Source organism: Aythya ferina, assembly GCF_964211825.1.
Source record: "Aythya ferina genome assembly, chromosome: 24".
NCBI lineage: Eukaryota > Metazoa > Chordata > Aves > Anseriformes > Anatidae > Aythya > Aythya ferina.
In genome coordinates this window covers 3974219-3996255 of record NC_140322.1, presented here as the reverse complement: position 1 = coordinate 3996255, position 22037 = coordinate 3974219, and the positions used below count along the sequence as shown (strand labels likewise).

Genomic DNA, 22037 nt, shown 5'->3' with positions numbered 1-22037 from the left:
CACGGCGCGGGCTCTGCCTGCACTGCAGCAAAGGCTTCCAGCTCTGCAGCAAGCGGCTCCCAGCGCCATCCCCTCCCCAGCTCCCCCCCCCCTTCTCTTCCCGACAGCAGCTCTGCAAACAGGACCGTGACTTCTGGCCACGCAGCAAGGGCAGCTCTGTGAAAGGAAAGGCGTGGGGGCCTTCCAGGGCCAGCTCCTCACGCTGCCCGCAGGCAGGAGGCTGCAGCTCAGGAGGTCGTGGGGGGGAAAGGAGCCTGCTTCTGAAGGAGAGAAGCCTCGACAATAAGAGAAGGCACCTGGAGACATCCACAGAAATAAGTTTATTTCCCCTACCGTCAGGATTATGAAACCACAGAAGCAGAGTTTAAATATTTACAAAGTAATCCAGCGCCCCACAGAGATCAAGAGAACAAAGGAAGAGGGTACGGAGGGGCTGGCCCTCGCCGAAGAAGAGCACGGCAGAGCCACGGAGCTCTGCAGCACGAGCACGTGCAAAGGGGAAAGGAGGGGACCAGAAAAGCGCCACGGGGGAGGAAAGGGACAGGGGGGAACCTTTAGGAGGCCGCGGGCAAGGAGCTGGCGGCGAGATGAAGGCAGCTGCAAGGAAAGCACCTTCCTCACCCACCCAGCCACCTCCCAGCCCGCTCTCCCCACGCATCGCCCGTCTCCCCGCGCTCCCGCAGCGCCGGCGGCGTGGTGGAGCAGTAAATCTGCCCAGCCCACAGCCAGCCTCTCTGCAGGAGCCCTCCTGCAGGCACAGGGAGGCCAGCAAGGCTGCCGGGGCTGGCTCCGTGCTACCTCTGCTGCACACCTTGCTGTGGAGCCGCCCGTGCTCCCTCTGGGTGCCCGGAGCCGTCCCACCCTGCTGGCGGTCGAGGTGCAGGGGAAGCAGCTCCGCAGCCCGAGGTCCCGCAGGGCTCGTTTGCAGGGGAAGAGCCTCCGTTCGGAACCCAGATCTGGTTAAAAAATAAAAAATAGAAAGCACGGGGAGCAAACGAGAAGGATTTTCCTGGTGGGGAATGGCACTCGGCACTTTCCGAAGTCCCGGGAGCGGGGATCGTGGCCAGCAGCCCCGCTCCCGGCCTCCCCTGACACCTCGGAGTCTCAGCTTTGGCAACGCTCGTCTAGCTTATCGCTGAAACACTGCAGCAACGTGTGAGACAGCCCGAAGAGTCTCTGGGTTATTGCTACTGCGTAAGACAGGTTGGCTTCAGCCCTGGGGCCGGGGACTCCCGGCGCATCCTTGGCAGGACATTGAGGAATCGCGCTAAAATGACAAACTGGGGCAAAGGACTGATCCCTCCCGCTCCACTGGCTTGTCCTGGGGCACGGCAGCGACGCTGGGCAGCTCCGTGAGATTCCATCTTTTCCTTGCAAGGTTCTCTTTGATCCAGGTTTCGGCTTTCTAATTGGCCTCAGCACCCTCCAGCCCGCCCTCCGCTCGGGTTTAAAGGACTGCACGCAGGAGACGCCGCCTGCTTCAGCTCCAGGCACGTGGGGAAGGGCAGCGAGGAGCTCCCACCCCGCCAGGCCAGCACCAGGTGACAAGGACAACCGGGTGCTAGGGAGAACGGAGAGGTTTAAGGGGCTATTTAAGTGTGACCGAGGAGGAAATGAAGAATTTGAGAAGCCCAAGAGCCCCCAGCCCCCCTGTAGAGCTAGGGGGGGTCAGGGGGATGGAAGCAGATGGGGAGGCACAAAGGGACAGCCTCCAGAGCCAGCAGGGGGACTGACAGGGCTGCCACATCAGAGGAAGCCACAGGGATGGCACGCAGACAAAAAAGAGCTTTCTTGCTGGCCACGAGCACTCCTTGAGGCTGAAATCCATCAGGTAGTGGAGTAAAGAGCCGGCCTTTCAAGGCAGGAGAGGAAAAGCTAAGCCTTCCTCTGCAATCAGAGGGGATCTGCTTAATGGCACGCATCTCTCGGGGGACACCCGACAGCCACCCGGCTAAGAGCACCCCAGAAAGCAGCCGGAGCCTCAGCAAGCAGGGACCTGACCCCAGGCACGCTCCCTGCTCAGCACTCCCAAACCACCTCCTCTAGGAGCCGTTCTGCCTGCTCCAGGGCTCGGAAGGGCCATCAGACCCCCAGCACTGCCAGACCTTCTAAATTTTTCACCTTCCAAGTGCTTTCACCCCAGAGTGTGCTCTCCAGAACACGCCACAGCTCCCCAGGCAGCACCCCGGGACCAGCCACAAGACAGCAGTGCCCCGTTTGCTGCTGCAGAGCCCAAGCAGAGCACGTCTGCCCGCCAGTCCCTCCACCTCTTTAAACCTCCGTTGGCCCCACTAAGCCCAGGATTCGGGCACTGCTCTGCAAGGCACGGATGCTTTCACAGCCCCAAAACCTTCTGTCCCGGGAGCCAGTACCTGCTGCTGCTGCCGCCACCTCTGCAGGCGTGATTTCTGTGACATGCAAAGCGCTCGGGATCAAAGGGAAGCTAAGCAGCTTGGGAGGAGTGTAACGACAATTTCAGGCATTCAGAGCCCAGGGAGAAGCGGGGAAGCTAGATTTTCTCTGGCACAAGCTAAAAGGGATTTGGCAGCAGACTCCCAGCTCTGCGACACGCTGCTGAAAGTGTGCAGACTGCCACGAGCCATACCCAAGCCCTAGTTTCCTGCTTTTCTGGGCTCACCAGCAGGACCAGACGCATCTGCCCCGCCACGGAGCGTTCCTCTGTGTGTCTCTCCTCAGAGGAGTGCTGCGCCGTCAACACCTTTCTGGCACTACTGGGGAGACCGTCAGCGAGGGCTGCGCACCCCCAGGAGGAGCCCCACACCTCCACTGTGAAACGTGTGCTGCAGGAGAGCCGTGCAACAGGGAAACAACTGCCCCTGGGAGACTGGAAACCCCAGGAGGCACCTGATGAGGTTTGCCAGGAGGAAGAACCCAGAGGTGATCAGAGAGAACCTTACAAGGTGCAGCTGCCCGCGCTCCTGAAGCAGGAGGCAGGGTTTGCCTCGCACGGAATGCAAAGGTGCCCACGCCTCTCCTTTCCTGATTGCGTTTCTACCTACCAAATTGCAGGGAGGGAGCAAATTCAGGGAGGGATCAGGAGGCTTCAGGACCTCTGCTGTTGGGAGACACCGTCGACAGAACAGAAACAGAAGGGTAAGAAGCCAGTCCCGGGGAACAAAGATGAGTTGTTACAATGGAGTGGAGTGGCCACCTTCCCCAGAAAACGCCTCCCGGAGTCCCACGCCTCCACCTCGCTGGGTCAAGCAGTCACAGTTTCTTCCTTCGTGTGCCCGCAGGACGGGGAGCTCACAGCTGTCATCACCGCAGGTGAAGTGTCAGAACGACCGTCAGGATCACCCCCAGGAAGAGGACAAAGGGAAGCCAGGTCTTCACAAATCCCCCTACGCTGCAAGATGGGAAAAAAACACACAACAGGGGGAGAGTTTGAACATAAGAAGTCAGCAGAGGAAGGCAGGAGGGAGAGAAGAAAGTGATGGTAAGTGGAGAAACCAGGAGACAGATGTTTCTCTTATCCATTGCTAGCACTGCCACACAGTACACGTTAAAAATGTGAGGTTAAATCAGGTCCACAAATAACTGCATCATGAGCAACAGGGCTGGACTCGCCTTCCAGCTCAAATCCAGGTCAAAGTCTATGACTTTGGCATGTTTCATATCTCCACAGACAAACAATGAAACCCCATTTCAGTCAGCCTCAGTGTTCAGGCTGCCGGTGTATTTACCCAGCGCAGGGGGACCACGCTTGCAGGAAAGCTGGTTGGGCTCTTCCAGAAAGGGCAGACCCAGCAGAAGGGAAGCAACAAGAAACCTTTGTGCAGGGCTGTCCTTGCAGAATCTCCTCTCCAGGCCCAAGGAGATAAAATGGAGATTAAGAGCTCTTTCTAAGAAGGAAAGCACAGGGTTTCCCTCTCCACTCCAGCTGGAAATCGGACTATTTTTAGTGTAAACAAGATTCAAGAGAGGGAAGAGAGACCAGCAATCCTTGGAGAGGAGCCATTCTGTGACCTTCTGTTCTGACCTAACCCAGCCAAAAGACAACACAGAGAGCGATATTTGCTCTAGTTAGCATTTCCCAAATTCCTGGCACCCTAAATTTGTTGCTAGGGACGGTATCTCAGGAGCAGCATCCAGTGCAACCCAGCAAACGCTCCTGGTTCTTTGCTTAAGAACAGGCAGTGAGAGCACCACCTACCAGCAACACTCCCCCACGTGTTGTGGGCGGGGGGGGGAGATGTTCCTTCCTTTCCCAAGAGGCTGAAGCTCTGGAGGGATGGGAAGCAGGAAAGAAACAAAGCCCCTCTGCCTGCTGCATCTAGACTGCTCTCAGCTCACCTCACGTACTTCCCATAGAGGAGTGAGAAGAAGCAGAGCTTGACCATGTTCCAGGAGGTGCTGTTGTCGTATCTCATCAAGTTCAAGGCCAGAGCCACGTGAGAGTGGCAGTTATCGCAGCAGAGGTTGTGCTGGAACAGAAGAAGGGGCAGAGCGTTAGAAATCCTGCCTCAGGGCTCCCCGGCCCCGCACACGGGGCTGGTGCAGGCCCACAGGTCCCAGTCCTGCAGGAAGGACCCCAACCCCGGGGAGGTGTCGCTCCAGGCAGGACGCGGGCACCGCAGCCGTACCATTCGGTGCTTGTACTCCTCCGAGGCATCGTGCACAGCCGTGTCCCACATGTTGGGGTTGGAGGAGTACACCTTGCCAGGATCCAGCTTCCAGTACCTGGGAAACGAGAACAGATCCCTTCCGTGATCCCTTGGCTCTGCTGCTGCTGCTCCCCTGCAATCTTTTTTGCCCTTCCCAGCAGGAAGCTGCTTGAAGGGCTTAGGATAAAGGCTGCCCCTGGAGCCCAAGGAACTGCACCCTTCCAGACCAGCACATGCTGCATGAACCAACACTCAGCACCCTCAGCCCTGGGGCACTCCGGACAGAGAAATTGCAGGCCTCGAGGCTACAGGCCCCTCTGAACGGCTTTCATGTGCTCTGAGATGAAGCCTGCAGGCCACTTAAAATGTAAACGTGATCTGACAGACACACAAAGCCCAGGAACCTCACCCCCTACCCCCGAACATCATTAACAAGATGGGAGTGATGACAGGTCATTAGCACGGGCACCATTTACTTGGAGCACTTGTTGCTAACATTCTTTTAAAATGTTTTGGTCCTTTTTTTTTCTCGTAAAGGCTCCGTACAGCTACAGTTATTAATGCCATTATCCTGCTGCCACGCTTCTAAAAAGACTGAACTTAACGTGGTTTCTTGAAAAGCACAGACACAGCAGCCGTCCACTTGAATTAGGTTATGTGAACAACGAGAAGAGCAGTGTTACGGCCTGGCTGCCTCCGTGAATTAAAGGACATCTGCAGGTCAGCTGCTCAGTTCCATACAAAGTCACGGGAGCACTTACTTCACTGGCTTCCCAAAGGCCATGTTGTCTTCCTACAAATAAAACAGAAAAAAGGGAGCTCGTGAGGACAGCCCCGCACTGCGTTCATGACACACCTCTTGCTGGAAACCTCTCAGCCCATGATCACGTAGCGAGGACACCGCCGCGTCGCCTCAACAGTCCCAAAACACCGACCCCATCCGTGTTTTAGGTCTCAGCTGTGTTTGTAAGCTCTTGTTCAGGGGGTGAGTGCGTTCATGCTCTGTACACGGTGGCATTACCTGGCTCCATGGTGTATGTACCGTGTTCCCTCCCTTTAAACTGTGAATGCCTCGTCAGCTCTAAGGTGTAAGCGTCCTAATCTTTAAGGAGCATTAATTATCCCAACTAAAATTCCCCTGCTTGCAGACTCCAGCAGGCTATAACGCAGTGTAGAAGATTGTCACACGCCTGATGCCACACACCACGACAGCAGCAGGCATGCTGAGAGGTTCGAAAGCAGCTCCTGAAACTTGGCCTACTGCAAAAGAATTCAGGTCCAAACCTCCCCATTAAGAGCACAGGATCCTTCACCTCCTGCTCCCCAAACCAAACTAGCCGCTGTTTACCAACCCCCCAGATGATCTGCACTGCACAGCAACCTCCATGGCACAGATCCACGGTCTCGAAAACACCTAAAGCCATTACTCTGCAGAACTCGGAGCTGCAAAAGGCAGGGGGTGGCTCAGAAGCCCCCAGCAGAGGTGAGACGCAGACCAAGCACAGGATTTGCCTCACGTACCTGGATCTGTTGCCTACTTACCGAGACAAAGTACGGCCCCGCGAAGTCCCGGATGACCCCGGTCGACGTGCAGATGCCCATGTGGCCGATGATAGGGAAGAGCCACCTGCCGAGGCAACAAGGGAGGTGTCAGGCTGAGATATTTGCCCCCCGATCGTGCCGAGAGCCTGCAAGAGCGGCCACGCAACAAACTGCACAGCACAGGACAGGCTGGGAGGTGAAAGCAGGAGAGGTACAAGCAAAGGGAAAGCGGGCTTGAGCTGGAAAGGGAAAACACCCAGAGCTGTGATCCCTGATGAGCTGATCTAGTCGGCTCATCCGCAGGGTGGTCAGGCTTCAAGTTTTCACTTTTCAAATTAAAAAACATCATTTTTCAAGGCACTTTTCAAGTTTTTGAGTGGCTGCAGTTACAGGACGAGCAGGACGCCAATGGCCTGCACCGCCTGTGCCCCCCGGACAGGGAAGGGCAAGCCCCAGGCTCCCAAACACCCTATTTGGGCTTCTGAGTTAAAAAAAAGGTTAGATCCTGATGAAACAGTGGTGAGATAAAGCCGGCCTTCCCACTTCAACGACTGAGAAGAAAAGGTCCCCATGCCCATCTCCCCATTCACACTGCAACTAGATTTTGGCACCTCAGGTGGAAAGCGGGGCTGCTGGCTCTTGGAAGAACAATCTCCCTCTAAATGATCTCTGTGTTTCAAAGACTCGTCCTCCTCCTCCTTTGATATCTGCAGCTCTGCAGCTCTTTATCTCCCCCTCGGATCCCCCGTGACCCCTACAAAGCATTTCAGGCCAAGCACCAGCGCTCACCCACACCCTCCTGCATCCTCAGCTTTGCTGCCCTCTCTCTGATTTCTCCCTCCCCTCATGGGACCGTGCCCAGAGACTAATATTTCAGGTGCCATTACAGCAAGGTTAAACAAGAACAGAATCACTGCTCAATTAGGGAGATCCTAAACCCACCAAAACGAGCAGATAAAGCCAAGCACACCGGCAAGCGCAGCCGAGGAGATAAACTGCGCCCAGCTCCTGCTGATAATGTAACCTCACCACGCAGGGAAAGGCTTCCTGCAAAGTTTCAGCGCTTCTATCACTTCACCTCTGTGTTTTCCTATCTGGTGCGATGCAAAGCAGCCAGGCGGCTTCGCTGCCTGCACAGAGCCGTGTTCTATCAGCCAGGAGGTGCAGCTGAATGCAGCCTTGTCACAGCTTTGCCACCTTCAAAGGTGTAAGCAGATCTTCCTTCTCCTTACTTCTCCCCCTGACGCTGACTGGCTTTCAAGCCTCCAAACCCCAGGATGACAGGAAACATCAGAGGAAGAAAATTGGGGCAATTATGCAATCTAGTGAGAGATTTCACCAAATAACGACGCTGAAATTTCCACTGCTAAAAAAATCAAGACGAAGATGCCACTGCTCGTCGGGGAACAAGCCCACAAACAAACAGGGACACCCGCTAACTCTGGCAGGACAGCTCTCCTCAGCAGTCCCGGGGGGAGATAAGGAGGTTGAAAGCTTTGGAATGGGGAGGATGGGAAGTGCAGCCGTGTGAAAAAGAGAAGATAACGATCAGGGCAGGTTCATACACGCGGGGCAGCACAGGGAAGTTTTCTCCCGGCTGAGCAGAGGCCCGGCGCCGTTCCCAGCCCCACAGACCGCGCCACGTCTTCGCCCTGACTTTCAGCCCCGGCTCAGCAAACATTCACACCCGGCTGCAATTGGAGGGGATGGGGACGGCGTGAAAATCACACCCCCCCCCCCTCCAGGAACCACATGTTTAGGGCTTCCCATTTTCCCACAACTGCAAGAAAAAAAGTAAAAAACAAACAAAACAAACAAAAACACCTCCAAAACTCTCCTTGAAGCCTGCCTACACCCCGCCAGCACCACGGCGAAACCCAGCAGGGGCTCCCCTGGGCCTGGCTGCGAGGCCCCCGCGGTTCTGGGCCCCCCGAGGCCCCTTCGCTCCCCAGCCGCGACCCCCCCCAAGGCCGAGCCGGTTCCCCCCCGGGCCCCAGGTCCTGAGGAGACCCAAGCGGCTCCCGGCAAAGCCTTCCCCGCCGAGCCCCCGAGGCTCCCGGCCTCACGTCAGGACGGGGATCGGGGTCCAGACGACGCAGTAAGGGAAGCGGCCGCGCTCGGCGTCCAGCCCGGCCCCCCCGGCGCCATGGAACTGCTTCATCTTGGCCTCCGCTTCCGCCATCGCCCGCCCCGCCCGGCCGCCGCGCCATGGCGTCACTTCCTGGAAACCGCGCGGCCGCTTCCGGGTGCGCCCGGTAACCAGGAAGTGGGGGAGGCCTGGGGGCCGCAGGGGTCGGGGACCCCCCCCCCCGAGGGACCCACCCCCCCCCCCAAAGCCAGGAGCGGGGCTCAACGCCCCCCGCAGTCACGGCTTCGCTTTACAGCGGGCTTCGTGCTCTGTAGCAGCCCCTCAGGCCTACACCGTTGGCACCCACAGCCAGGGTCAGGGGGCTCCCCCTGCGTGGGGGTGCCAATGGTGTAGGGACAATGGAACCCCCCACACTTCCCCAGGGGAAAAACAGCACCCCCCCGACGCCCCTGGACAGGAGGAATGCAAGGGAGGGCAGGGGGAGGAACAGCACTTACACCTGGAGAATCGGCTTAGAAAAATAACAATTGCTTTATCAGGAAGTTTAATTCAAACTCTACACGAGGAGGCTGAAGAAGAAATGGGTTTATTCCAGGTTTCCACCCCCACAACACGCTCGGCAAAATACAGAGTGACGAGTCACTGAACGAGTGGAAGGAAGAGGGACGACGTTGCCTGCCACCAGGATGCTGTGCCCAGCAGGCACAGGAGAGCTGCCAGGCGTCCAGACCCCCCTCTCCTCTTCACATCCTTCTGTGTTCCTCCTGGAAGCTGCTCGTGTCCTCCTTGCGTTGCGATCTCGAGCTGCATTTCTAAGGCCCACAGTTAGCAGAGGTTTCCTTCCAGCACAGTTTGTGGTGTTGGACGACATGATGCTGGGGGGTTGCTCACAAAGCTCTTGCAGCTTATCCCTTCCCAGCACGTGGCTCCTCCATTTTAGCTCTGTCACAGCACAGAGGCAAGGCAGAGCCGGGCACTGTGCTCACACAAGGAGCTGGCTTTCGTTATCCACAACCAAACCCTGTTACGATGAGAGCCACGTTCCCAACAGCATCACCAAGTTACAGCTTTTACATAATGGCCCCATTTTCCTCATAAACCCTCTCCTTCAAAGACTTCTCTCATCTCTACCTCCTGCATTCTACTTTCCATCACCTGACTTAGCTTAAAACTTAAGCTGAGGCCAGCCTTCCACATCTGTCAGCGTCCTCCCCAGGAGCAGTGCTCCGGGGACAGCGCGGTGCTTACACGCCCACTACATTATAGACTAAGGAAGCTTCCAGCTTGAAAGCCCAGGCTGTCAGGAGCCTCTGCCCACAGAACAGGCACATCAGAGGGGACCCAGTTTGGATTTGCCGGTGTGGCAGTGGAAAGCATTGGCTAACAGTCTAGTTCAGACAGTCTACCTGCCCTCCGTACACACTAAATTGTCATATGAGTACTGAAGCTTCAGTTCAACTAGTATTGTGCTGCAGTCTACGTTTCCTCGCCTCTACAAAGCTCTCGGCTCGTCTACCATCCCACCTTGCCTCCTAGTCTAGACCACGTTTTGGAACAGATCCCTCCGAGAGGGAGGGCAGCTGCAGAGGCGTCAGGGCTGAGGCAGAGCCACCCACCCAGGCACCCACCGGGAGCAGCTCGAGTCAAGCTGCAGTGCAGGCACCGGCTCAGCATGACCTGTCACTGCGTCAGAGCTGATCAAGAGCCTGAGACTGCGCTCCTTGTAATCCGACGGTGAAGGGATTCACAAAACAGTCCAGTTCCAAAAGAGAGAGAAAGCAAAGGAAAAAAAGAATAAAACAAAAACAAAAACAACAGACACTCGAGAGCAAAGCCATGCCCGGTGCTTTGGTTTCTAAAATGCTTCCTATTTTGGCACTTGGGGTAGAAGATAGACACAGAGGTTGTATGTGTTCCAGTGAATGCTTTTTGTTCTATGAAGAAAAATATTTGCATTGATTTGCTCCAAGCTACCATAAGTACCAGAGATTGTTGAAACACACGAACAGAGCCCAGTGTTCACATCAGCTAACGCGGTCCTGGCACGTTTGTCAGATTAGGCAATGGATTTGCTCTTCCTGCTCGTGTCTCAAAGGCTGCTAAGCAGCGTATCACCGGGGACCAGCTCCCTTGGCAAAGCCCCACGGCAGGGACGGCGCTGACAGCCTCTGCAGGACACACGGCCCCGCAGTGCCACCGCACGGCCTCCCTTCCCGCCCGGCCGGGGGGCATCTCAGCCAGCCTGCTTTATTGCCTCTTCAAACCAAACGCAGGAGGGCAAAAACCCAAGTGCTGGAGCACAGAACCCCATTTTCCTCAGGCTGGATTTAAAAAAAAAATAAATCGATACGGCGCTCCTGCACCGCGCAGCTCTCGGTGGGGCTGTCAGGCAGGCAGAAGGGCTCTCCAGCCCTTGCAGCGCACTGGCAGAAAACGGGTGAGCTGTAGCTGACAGCAGGGTCTTCCTGGTGACAACTGGAAGGCTGCTGTTGTTCTGCTATTGATCTAAGCAGAATACAAAACACCTGAAGTCAGCAGGGAAAAATAGCTGCAGTTGGAAAAGAAACCGGAGGTACGGGGGAGGGAGCAGGGGGGAGAGCAGGTAAGAAGTTTCCCATGCATAAAATTAACGGCCGGGCGTTTTATTGCAGCTATCTTGCCCGGCTACAATACTGGATTAAACGTAGGGAGCAGGAACGCTGCCATCATTGTTTTTGCAGCCTCTCATTTGACGAGAAACAAAAGGTTTCGCTCCCATTCCTGCCAGCGACTTGCCACCAGTGGCTCTGCTCTCCTGTCAGCTTTACCTCCCCTCGGCCAAAAACATCCTGGGGACGATGCCTGCGGGGCCCAGCGTGGCCTCGTAGCCTGGAGGCACGGAGCCTCTCGGTGAGGAGACCCTAGGAAGGAGCAGCCCGGACCCCACACCAGTTTGGGTTTAGCCCAAGCACCCAGCACCGCTGGCGGAGCTGAGGCTGGAAGGGATTTTGCTACCTCCCCTTTCTACCCCGGCTCATCTCTGAGGCTGAAAGAAGCAGGCACCCAGCCAGCTCCCGTTCGGTAAGCAGCTTCCTTGGGAACCTTTCCCTGTTGTGACAGCTCCAACATTACAGGGACTGCCAGGACCAAACCACTCGAGGAAGAGGTCCCCTCCCCCTTCTGACATTGACAACCGCGGCGGCAGCGGCAGCACCACCGCGTGCGGGAGCCGACCGAGAGCGTCAGCGGGGCACGGGCTGATGGAGGACACCGTGGCGTCCTTCCTCCGCCCCGGAGGTGATGCTGGGGCGGGTCGCTGTGCGTTTTTGTTGCTCCTCTCCCGTGGTCTGCGCCTGCTGCAGTCTGACAGCCTCTAATCGCTCAGCGTGAACCAGAAACGTCACTCTCATCTGTATTGATGATGGTGCTACTCACCAGCGCAAGAACATACGCAGGCTCAGCCACCCACCCCAAAAGCGTGCCCTTAAGCCATCTCGCCCCTCAGCTTTCACCTTCAGGTCTTTTCCGCCTCCCTGCCACTCGAAAGCTGCTTTTCCTTCTCTCTCCCTCTCCACCTGACGCAGCCACAGGGCAACTTTTATGTCGCTTAAAGGGAAAGCCAGCAGTTTCTCGGGGACACGGGGCACACGGTGGAAGAGCTCCAAGAGCCAAGCGCAGCGCAATCCCCCAGAAAGGCCCACACCTTCCCTCCTTGCTTGCCAGCGCCGGAGGGGCTTCCCAGCAGTGTCATCTCCTGCAGCAGCAAGGCCTGAACGAGCCACAAGGAGCACAGCACGCGGGAGGGCTTAATTCCTCGCTGCAGCAGCAGGCAGCTTCCTGACATCCTGCTCCCATTTTGCTGGGAGGTGGGAGCCATCTTGAGCCCTTTGCAGCCTCGCTCCTGGCACTGCCAACAGGCGCAGCAGAGGGAAGCGAGCTCATCCCTAGGGCTGCTGGTGCTCCTCTCCCCCCTTCCCAGGGCGGATTGCTCCTCTCCCCCCTCCTCTATCCAATTCTCTTGCTCAAGTTACAAATAAAGCTGATTTTCCAGGTCCTTCTAGGCCTTTCCACCCACGATTCAACCACTCAGCTCCCCCTTGCCATGCTCCCTCTTTGTCCGACCATTCAGCCCAAGAGCTGACCTAATTAGCTGATTGCCAATTCCAGCTGTGGATGCACACTGCTTTGTTGGAGCAGAGCTGCCTTTTCAAGCAATAATTTATATCCGACAGGATCTGAAACGACGAGGCCTTCAAAAGGCCTTCAGCAGAAAGGTGTCTAACAGGAATTTCTCAGAGTTCAAACGGATTCTGAAAATAATGGACTGGTTTTCTAACCCAAGGCCCAGCACTGCACAGCTTGGAGGGCAGGGAAGCGTTTGGGAGGTTTGGCAGCAGGACCCAAAGGAGAAAGTGAGTTTGTGACATCCTCTAGCAAGGGATCACCTCTGGGTCTGAACGTGCATGTCCAGTGCACCACGCTTGTGTGAGATTTCCAGGCAATAAACACTCAGGATGTGCTATTTTCCCTACTCTGCTTTTCACCACCCTGTTCACCTCTAACTCTTGGATTAATCAGGGACTCAAAGATTTTGTCAATTTTATCCCGACATAACACGATTCAGAGCAAGTAACTCCATCGTATGACCGTTAATCTGCCTGTAAGGTGTCAGCACCACCTCTCTTCCCCAGGCAGCCCTTCTCATCCTCACCCCGGCAGCGTGAGCTCGAAACCAAGCCAGAGGTGGGCTCTGCTCCCAAACGCAGCCAGATCCGAGTCCCCACACCTGGGTAACGAGCTAACGCCGGCACTAACCCTACAGCTCCAAGCCCACACGCCGTGTCCCAGGCTCCCCAGCCCCCTTCCCACTCGATTTTACAGAGGCAGCACCGGTGAACAGCCAACATCCAGCCCAACCAGGCCACCCTCCACCCACCCACCTCCACCTCCACCTCCACGGAGGAGGAAAGTGGAACAAAGCCACAATAATCCCCCAAACAAAACGACACCAAGAAGGAACTAGAACAAAGAATTGTTTAATTGCTTAACTCTTTCTCTTCCAGGGACCACAGAAACAAGTTTTCTGCTCCTTCTAACGAGGGCAGTAAGGCTTGTGTGTTACCTCTACAACTGCAGGGGCAAAGTTTACGAGATGATCATCTTTAGTACTCGAAAAGGCTAGAATTAATAATGGTCGGCGCAACACTACGAATCCTAGAGTCTCCTAACGGAGAGCCCGTTGCTAGAATACAAAAATAAAGGAGGCATCCCTGCATATCCCAGGCTAGAAAGAGTTAACCAGAAAGAGCAGGAGGAAGCTTTCCCGAAGAGGGGGTCGAAGTAAACGGCAGAGGTCAATAAAGCAACATCTTCTCCCTACTTCCCCAGCATGTTTTTTCCTTCACCAATAAATACAAATTCCTCATTAACAAGCGCCAAAGCAGGCAATCTGCCCGCAAGGAGGGGAAAAGGGGCTAGAGGCAGAAAGATTTTTCTCTCCCCTTCTCTCCCATTATTATTTATCTTTTTAATCAAAGCAGCCATTAAAAAAAAAAAAAAGCAATCCTCTGCAGAGGCAGGGAATCTTGTAGCTTTCACACTGCAACTGGCAGGTAAAAGAGCTGCACTGTCTCACCAAGGTAAAAACAACAAAAAATAGCTGCCACAGCAAAAGGTGAACGGGTGGGGACAGGTCTGTTCTTTTCCAAGCTTTCCATCTCAGTCTCAGTTTAAAAATCAAAGTCTGCAGACATTGTCTACTGAAAGCTGAAAAAAAAAGTTTGAGTGGGAGGAAGGGGGACGAGGATGCATCTAGTAGGAAAGCCTGAAGCAAAAAAGAAAAGGCCAGACCACGTCAGAAAGCCACCCGAGTGAGAATTTTCCTTTACCTCTGGGTTTTGAAGAGCACTGAGTGCCGGGGTGGCCTTGGGAGAGGTTGTGGACAACCAAACAGGTAAACTGAGCAAGCAGTTGCACCTCCTGCACTGGTACTGCGTGAAAACAAGCACCTTGCCCTCAGCAGCCAAGTGCCAGCAGCTATCCATCCCGGCAGAGCTCTGGCCAGTCGTTTCTGGTGGCAAGGGGCACGCTCCCACACGACCGGGGCTTGCTATGGCTCGGTTTCACCCACGGGTGACAGAGCAGACGGACCTCGTTGTCTGAAGGGCAGAGATCAGATCCCAGTCAGCTCCACTGTGACTGCAAGGAGGGAGCTGGGGGGGCCTCTCTCTGCAGGGAACAGCATCCTTTGAGAGACGCTGCCAGCCACGAGGCTCCGTGACCTCTCTCCCTCTCGCACAAGGCTCTCTCATCTCACAAAGACTGTTCTGGAAGGGAGAGGAAGCCGGTTACCTTGATCAGCCAGCACTGTGCAGTTTCTCTCATCAACGCCTGGCGGCCAGAAGCAGCCGGAGGAGGAAGGGAAGGCCTCTCATCCTTCCACAGCAGGAACAGGAAGACCAGGGATTGCACCACATGGAAGAACAGCCCGAATGCAGCACACACACATGCGCACGCTCCCAGACACGCATCTCACCCCTGGGACCAAGGTTAGCGTGTTCAGACCTTCAGCAGTAAGAGACACGAGACAGCGCAGAGCAGTTAAGATCTCCAGGGGCTCTTTGGTCTTAGTTGATAGTCCTAGAAAAAAACAACCTCTTCAGATTGGGTTGTAGCACAGCTGTGTAAGATCTAGTCGATATTTAGTGTTTGGCAACTGCAAGAGGGGGGAAAACAGGGCTGCATGTTACAGGAGAGGGGAAGGAATGGAAGTACAGTGCTGCATTGCTAGGCGTAGTCCTGGCTGTGCAGCCAGAGCCAGTGCGTGGAGAATGGGAGGAGGAAGGAGGGTTCCTGAGAGGGACCACTAATCCATCAGCTGTTACTCCACCAAGGTGGGAAGGGCCCGCCTCGGCCAAGACAGAGCAGCTGGCTGCATAAAAAAAGCTGCTGTCTGAAAGCTCAAAACGTGAGTTGCAACAAACACATGATGGCAACGATCTCAGCTCTAGCACAGGTGACACGGAGAGAAGGTGAGTACAGCTACACACGTTTTGGGCAATAGAGAGAGAAGCCCTGGGAGAGTGCTGTTACCAGCCCCTTTCCTCAGCAGCTTCAGCTACACAAGTCCTAGGCCTCCGATAAAACCTGCTCCCATTGCTGCCACCTTTCTCCCCAGGTTCACAGACCGTAGAAGAAAGCATCAGAGCTGGGCGAGCACATCCTGCCCTGCTGAGCTGCACATACTCAGTGCCTTCGCTGATTCATCAACTAAGACAGATGCCCAGGGAAAAAGACAGGCAATATCCAGTCCTTAATACAACACAGCCACATCTGATGGCAATATGTTAGAGATGGAAGCCAGAAGAAAGAAATTATGGGACAAAACAGGTATTTCATGGCCAACAACACAAAGCCAGGGGCCTCTAGACAGTCTGGCAGCGTTAAGAGCAGAGTCAGGCTTTCAAGACCAAGATCACTGCAGTAAATTCATTCCATAAGCCCTGCCCTAGGTTTGTATTTTATTCAGGAATTTAACATCCCCTCTACAAATGCATGAATGCAGGCAACATTGCTCTGTACCAGGTCATACAGCAGCTCTGGAAAAAGTCACCGGCTTACACCGCTTACAGACAACTCAAAGATCCCTGTCGGGACTAAATTCCACTAAAGGCAAACCCCAGACTGCACTGCCATGCTGCTCAGTAGCGTGACGGGAGAAGGAGGAGGTGGTGGTGATGGTTTAAAGAAACGGCCGCTCCTGCCCCTGCCAGCTTGTCCTACTCTGTGCATAGTGCGATACAGTGCAGTCATTCATCAGAGAAAGTTCAGGACCAAGGAAACTAGGTTCCCTTTCAGCCAAACAATTGGAGGAAGGAGAGGCAGTTCTGTTTTAGCTGGGCCGGCACTGGACTTGCCCCTCTGAGCTGTCTTCGTCGTCTGAGCCTCCAGCCCCACCACTGGTCAGTCCTGTAATCCGGTACCCCATGTTGAGCAACATCACCTCCAGCGGGTCCGCATTCATTCGTCTCTGGTTCGCTTGGGAAGCACCTTCCATGTCCACTACCACGCGGCCATTGAGGGTTTCGCTCTGCAAGACAAGAAGGGAGAGAACTCAGCAAGACAGGGCGAGGAACAAAGAGCTGCTGCAACCGTCAAGGGATCCCAGGAGGAAAAAGGTCTGTGTTACTCGTCAAGTCACCAAAACAGTCATTTATTGTGGCTCTTACCTCTGGCCTGGGATTCCACAGCCGTACAACTGGGTCAATGCCACTGGTGGCCAGGAAGCAGTAACTGGGATGAGGCTGGAGACAATTCACAATCGACTCGTCTCCCTGCAGCACTCTAACAAGGTTGGTGGTTTCTTTCTCCCAGATGAAGAAGGAGCCGTCATCCGACCCACTGACTATGTACTGTGCATTGCTAGGGTGAAAGGAGCAGAGACTGGAGATCACAGCTCAGAGCCAAAGCTCTAGCAGACACGAGAACCTCAGATGGCTTCTATCATCAGTAGGCTGCCCCTCTTTATGCTTACGGATCCAGATAAAGCTTTGTGTGTTAGTTCCCTCCATCCCCAGAATTTGTTTTCAATCCCAAATGGCTTTTTGGAAACGCCAGCCCCACTGGGTCCTCTGTGGATCTGCTACTGAACCTGTTGTTCACGCAGCCACACAAGGATGAGGGTTTCCATCATCCTTCTCAACCCTGCAAATCAGCACCAGCATCACTTCGTGAACGCTCACACGAGTCTACACGTGAGGCTTTATCCGATGGATGGGAACATTCTGTTGCTGCTCACACTCCTGTCCCGCACCCCTATTACGCTCTGCCAACATACCTGCCAAAGAAATTGGCCTCTTTGATGTCTGTAGTAGTGTTACAGTGGCCACAATATCGGAATTTGTAGTCGTAGCTGCGCTCCCTCAGCACCATCTCATCCTCTGAGATGGAATCCTTGCGGCCTGTGGCTCGCAGCCGGATGGGGCCACCTCCTTTCTTGTCTTCAGCTGGAAGAACAACACATTTCCCTCATCACAATTCGGGGAGGAACACATTCTACACAAACAAGGCACTCTAGAACAGCATCAGTTTCAGAGAACAATTTCATCAGGGAGCAGGGCTTAGGGCACAAGCTCCCTTCCATATCATCTCCTGGATGCATTGCACTACCTTATACCACGCTCCCACTCGACACCAAACCAGGACCAGACACAAGGAAAGAACGGGCTGAGGCCAGTTTTTGTGCACAGTAATAATCAATCTCCCTCAGAAGCTGGAGCTTTTTTCCTAGGAGCAGTTTAAGGAGGAGAACTCCTTGTTTGTTCATGAGATTTTCCCCTAACCTTGAAGAACCACGCCGAGCAGCAGCACTCACCATTATCACTCTTGGAGAAGAGGGCTGCGTTGATATCTCTGTCTAGCGCGTCGCAGGCACTGCTGTGTGCTTGTTCTGGGAACTTCCCTTTAAAGTCATCCAGACACTCCAGTGCTTCTGCCACGTACTTGAGTTCAAAGAGACAGCGGGCGAGACGGAAATGGGCCTTGAGGTGGCATGGATTCAAGGATATGGCCTTCAGGCAGTCTCTCAAAGCATCATAATGGTCCCCATCCCTGGAGAAAAGGGAGGGGTGGATTAGATAGTCCGGGTAGCAACAGCACACTTTCTCCACCGCCATTTCCCAGCCCTTGTCTCTCTCCAAAGCTTGTTGTTTCCAGCACTCTCTATGCAAGCAGACACACCACAAGCTCACGTATTAATAGCATTTGCTGTGTCCCAGGGGCACCATCTGACCAAGGCCAGCTTCTCGAATGCATCTCCACATGCACACAGGCAGCCCTGTTAACGTGACCACGCGGGGAAGCCCAGCAAGTCTTGACCTGCCATTTTAAATCCGACAGAGCAGAGCTCACTGATACAACACATTTAGGGAAGTCCTTTGAAGATGGAGGATGCACAAGCCCTCTGGCCAAGCAGAGGCAAGGCCTCTCCTGCAAGGCGAGCGGGGCCTCCTCGGAGCACGGCAGCTCACGCGTGCCCCTTTGTGGACGCGCGGGGTGGCAGCATGTTTCCTTGCCCACAGCCAAAGCCACTTGGAGTCCTCAGGAAGGAGCTGAAGAACCTCCACGCTTCACAGTCCTGCTGGATACGTACCTACAGCAGCAGCCTCTTCCCACCTTTACAGGAAAAACTTGATGATTTAGAAATAAGCAGTAAAGCAGATTGGTACTGCAACAGATATTTATATCCTACGTACAGGTACCAGAGACTACATTTGATTTCCCTAAACTCCACGGCAGTGGGGGTAAGTAAGTGTTTTTGTTTGTGCCCTGGAAGGAGAAGAGACATGACAAGCCTCTCACACCCATGTCTGATTCAGACTGATAGAGGCTGAGAAGTCAGCCTGGGCTAACCGGCAGGTGCTTGTAGCAGCATTGAGCCTAAACTGATCAAAGCCACCACAATCTTCCCTTAAAGAGGGCCAGGTCTCCCTGTGATGGCTAATAAAACTAATTAGGTTCACACCTGAAACCCACACACACCGCCTGGAACAGTCCCAGGGAGCAGGGGGTGAATTGTCCTGTACCTCCCACGGGGTGAGGATTCGGATCACGTGGAGCCTTTGTTAAGCAAGAGGTGCTCCTGTATCTGATCATCAACGGGAGCTCCAAATGGCTGGGTTAACACAGCGAGCAGTGCTTATTCAGTGCCACGAGCACGTTCTGCAAGCCACTCATCCCACTGCTCTCTGCCCTCTCTGGGTAGATGTTGGCCACAAACTGCAGCTCGCCTGTACAGAACGTAAAGTGCTTTGTCCATAACATCTGCAGCAGAGCAGGAGAAACATGGATCTTGAAGCCTGCATCTACCTTTGCAGCACTGTGTCCGTGTTAAACCAGCATCTCACCACCTTCACTCTAATGAGGAGGTAACACAAGTTACTTGGTATGATGACAAGACATTTTCAGAGCCGGACAGGCTACAAACTGCTCTGCCACCCTCCAAAACCCCAACTACCAGGGACAGACAGCCCAAGAGACCGGCGTGAAAACGTACACGTTGAGATGTAAAACAGGCCCTGACTTCTCCTGTTGTTACAGGCTTGACTCAGCTTGTGAAAAAGTGCTCTAACTAGGAATCAGCTGAAGTACTGTCAACGCAGACAGTTAAAAGCCATCAGGAGCGATGCAGTTGGCTCTTAGGAGCAAGTTTTAGAAGGACAGTCTTTGAAGTGCTGCAGAGTACGAGCAGCATCTTAAGGGAGGTGAGCAAGGGGAGGTTAGGAAGTTAGGGCTTCCTTTTTCTGGATCTCCCTGCTGCTTAGAAGGAGGCGAAAGCAAGACCTGCAGTGTTCTGCAGGGTGCCTGGTCACTGTTCCTGCCCCAAACGTGAAGGACACCTTAGAGGCACGCTGCGGTTCAGTGTGTTCAACTGCTTCACCCTCCTCCTCAGCAACATCCCAGCCTTCCTCTGTCATTTACCAACAGCTGTTCCTAGCAGAAAAACACATCTTCTCTGCACCTGAGAAGGTATGAGCTCAGCACCATTTACATTCTAATCACTGCACACCACAGAAAGCCATCGCATATATTTTCACATCTTCCTGCTACTGAAAGCTGCAGCGAGCACTAGCTGACACGCAGAAAGGTTCAGATCTGCCAACATCCTCCGGGAAAAATGATGCCTATAAGAAAAATGTCATTCACTGAGATCAGCACTCAGCTTCCGTCTTCCATTCCTTAATCCCAACCCATTGTTCTTCTCCCTCTGAACGCTGAGGTCTTTTTGAGGCAGCTCCCAAATCTCTGCTATTGCAAAACAGCCAGTAGGCCAGTTACCAACAGTCACAACAACTGCTGGCTGCTCTTTATCTTGGCAAGATGATGGGAGAATTCATTCTGGGGATTTCAGCAGGGAGAGAAGGAGGATATCCTCACAAAGCAAATGGAGATGAAGGGCCACAGCTATTTTAAATATGTTAATAGCAAGCCATGCTACTGAGTCTTACTCTGCTCAAGGGGACAGATACCAAAATAACCCAGCTGTGTCTTGCAGATGCAGCTCTGGCTGTTGGTCAGAGAGGACACTACCTACTGCAGAGGCTAAGAGTATATTTTGCAATAAAGAAGAAAGAACCTCCTCTAGACTCTGAGGCACCAGTTGCCACCTCACCAAATCCCTCAGAGAGCTGAGCTTCCAGTTGAGGGGAATGTGGGCTAGCTGGGCTAACACAGGACCAGGCCACATTTGACTATCTCCAATACCAGCCTCTTGGATCAGGCAGCAACCAGAGCAGCTCCAGGCAGGCCCACAACAATCTTACATCAGGACACGTGAAATTACACAGCACGGTAACCCATCACCTCATCTGCTGACAGCAAATGTAGAGACATCATCTAACGCAGATCAGAACTACCCAGAGACACACAAACACCTTTGGAGGTGCTCGTAATGTCGTTACTCACAAGTGGATTTCTGGTTTCCTTTTAAACAGGAAAGGAACAGAACGTGACTCAGCATTCCAGTGGGCAAACCCACAAAGCTGCTACCAGGTGTGCTTGCCTGCACAACGGCTGTGGCCACGAGTTCTCCAACACATGCTGCTGTGCACCCCTTGTTCTGTGCCAGGGGTGCCCCAGAGCTCTGCTTACTTACCACTTGCGCTTCATGTAGGCAGCAGCTCTGTTTCCATACAGCATGGCATTGTTGGGGGCTTTCTGCACTGCTTTGCTGTACAGCTGGATGGCTTGGGTCCACAGCTGGCAAGCAAAGGCCTCGTTGGCTTGCTGCTTGATTCTCTCCAGATACGGAGGCAACTCTACCTGGGGACTGCAGGGAAAGAAGGAAAGAAGCACAGCTAAATGTCTCACTTGCTAACACTCCCATTGTTAAGGTTAACTGTTAACCCAGTTAAATACCTGCAGTGTTTTGTTCTAACTTAACAGGTCCCAGCAAGTATTAGCTAATACCAGAAGTTTCAAAGGTCCTGCACCTGAGTAACCTGAATTTAGGAAGAGGGAGTTTCTTTTTGACCATCATTTGACTGTTTCCATCTTTTCTTTATATACAGATGCACTCAAAATTGAACAGTGTTTTTTTTAAAGTCTCGTTCCTCAGACTTCACCAATATATCCGTGCTTTGACTGCATAAAAAAAAAATCCAGACTTCCTTTAGCAACATCTAATGGGTTGCAAATTCAGAAGGAAACCAAGTGTCTAAGTTCACAGGGCTGCACACAAGGCCCATGCTCAGCAAACCAAAATGAGCATCTCCGGTGCTGTGGTGGAGGGGCCATCTAGAGGAAACGAGCTGAAAGCATTCAGCAGTGGCTGGAGGAACCTAGACTACCCTTATATGGTATTAAGCAACTGTGTCTTGACTTTTAACCACATCTCATCAGCTGGAGGAAAACCAGTCTGCAAGATGTGCTAGAAGTCTGCTTCTGCTTCACCCCAACTGCTCTTTGTTCGTAAGGAAAAAAGGCAGCAGGGACAGTAAAAGAAGGCTCTCCATCCACCCCTAGCTCATATGCAAGGGTAATGACAGCAGTGTCATCGTTGTAAAGCAATTTTGGCAGCTTCAGTTCAGCTTGCAGCAGGCAGGTGCCTAAAAAACGGCCAAGGGAAGAAAGGCTCTTTCAACCCGACAGCCACTCCCATCTGTCAGATCACAGCCCCGGCAAGGTCAGGAAGTAAAAACCATGCAGGACAACTAAGAACACTTCGCTTCCAGGACTGAAAAGTCATTTCTTAGTTTTGTCTGCAGTAATTCATTGTAAGAGGGGAAAAATCCTAATGGAACATG

The 22037-nt window shown here is 53.8% G+C and overlaps 2 protein-coding genes across 4 annotated transcripts in view; both read right to left on the bottom strand.

Annotated features, from left to right (window-relative positions):
* Positions 1 to 301: 301 nt before the first annotated feature.
* TMEM222 (transmembrane protein 222) lies at positions 302 to 8357 on the bottom strand. 2 transcript variants are annotated; one of them, XM_084496851.1, is made up of 6 exons: positions 8234 to 8357; positions 6168 to 6252; positions 5387 to 5418; positions 4605 to 4701; positions 4315 to 4445; positions 302 to 3367 (listed from the first exon to the last, which is right to left on the bottom strand). In XM_084496851.1, the coding sequence occupies exons 1-6, from the start codon at positions 8347 to 8349 to the stop codon at positions 3280 to 3282; spliced, it is 549 nt and encodes a 182-aa protein (XP_084352977.1). In that variant the 5' UTR covers positions 8350 to 8357; the 3' UTR covers positions 302 to 3279. The 2 variants fall into 2 exon arrangements, with proteins under 2 accessions (XP_084352977.1, XP_084352976.1); XM_084496850.1 differs by having other exon boundaries at positions 302 to 3362.
* A 4898-nt stretch (positions 8358 to 13255) lies between these two features.
* Positions 13256 to 22037, bottom strand: part of WDTC1 (WD and tetratricopeptide repeats 1) — a 26263-nt gene continuing 17481 nt past the window's right edge. For both annotated transcript variants that reach the window (XM_084497304.1, XM_084497303.1), the window contains exons 12-16: positions 20888 to 21061; positions 17609 to 17844; positions 17072 to 17240; positions 16464 to 16656; positions 13256 to 16324 (exon numbers count right to left, since the gene is read on the bottom strand). In XM_084497304.1, the coding sequence (XP_084353430.1) occupies positions 16127 to 16324; positions 16464 to 16656; positions 17072 to 17240; positions 17609 to 17844; positions 20888 to 21061 (970 nt within the window). In that variant the 3' untranslated portion in view covers positions 13256 to 16126. The remainder of the gene's footprint in view (positions 16325 to 16463; positions 16657 to 17071; positions 17241 to 17608; positions 17845 to 20887; positions 21062 to 22037) is intronic.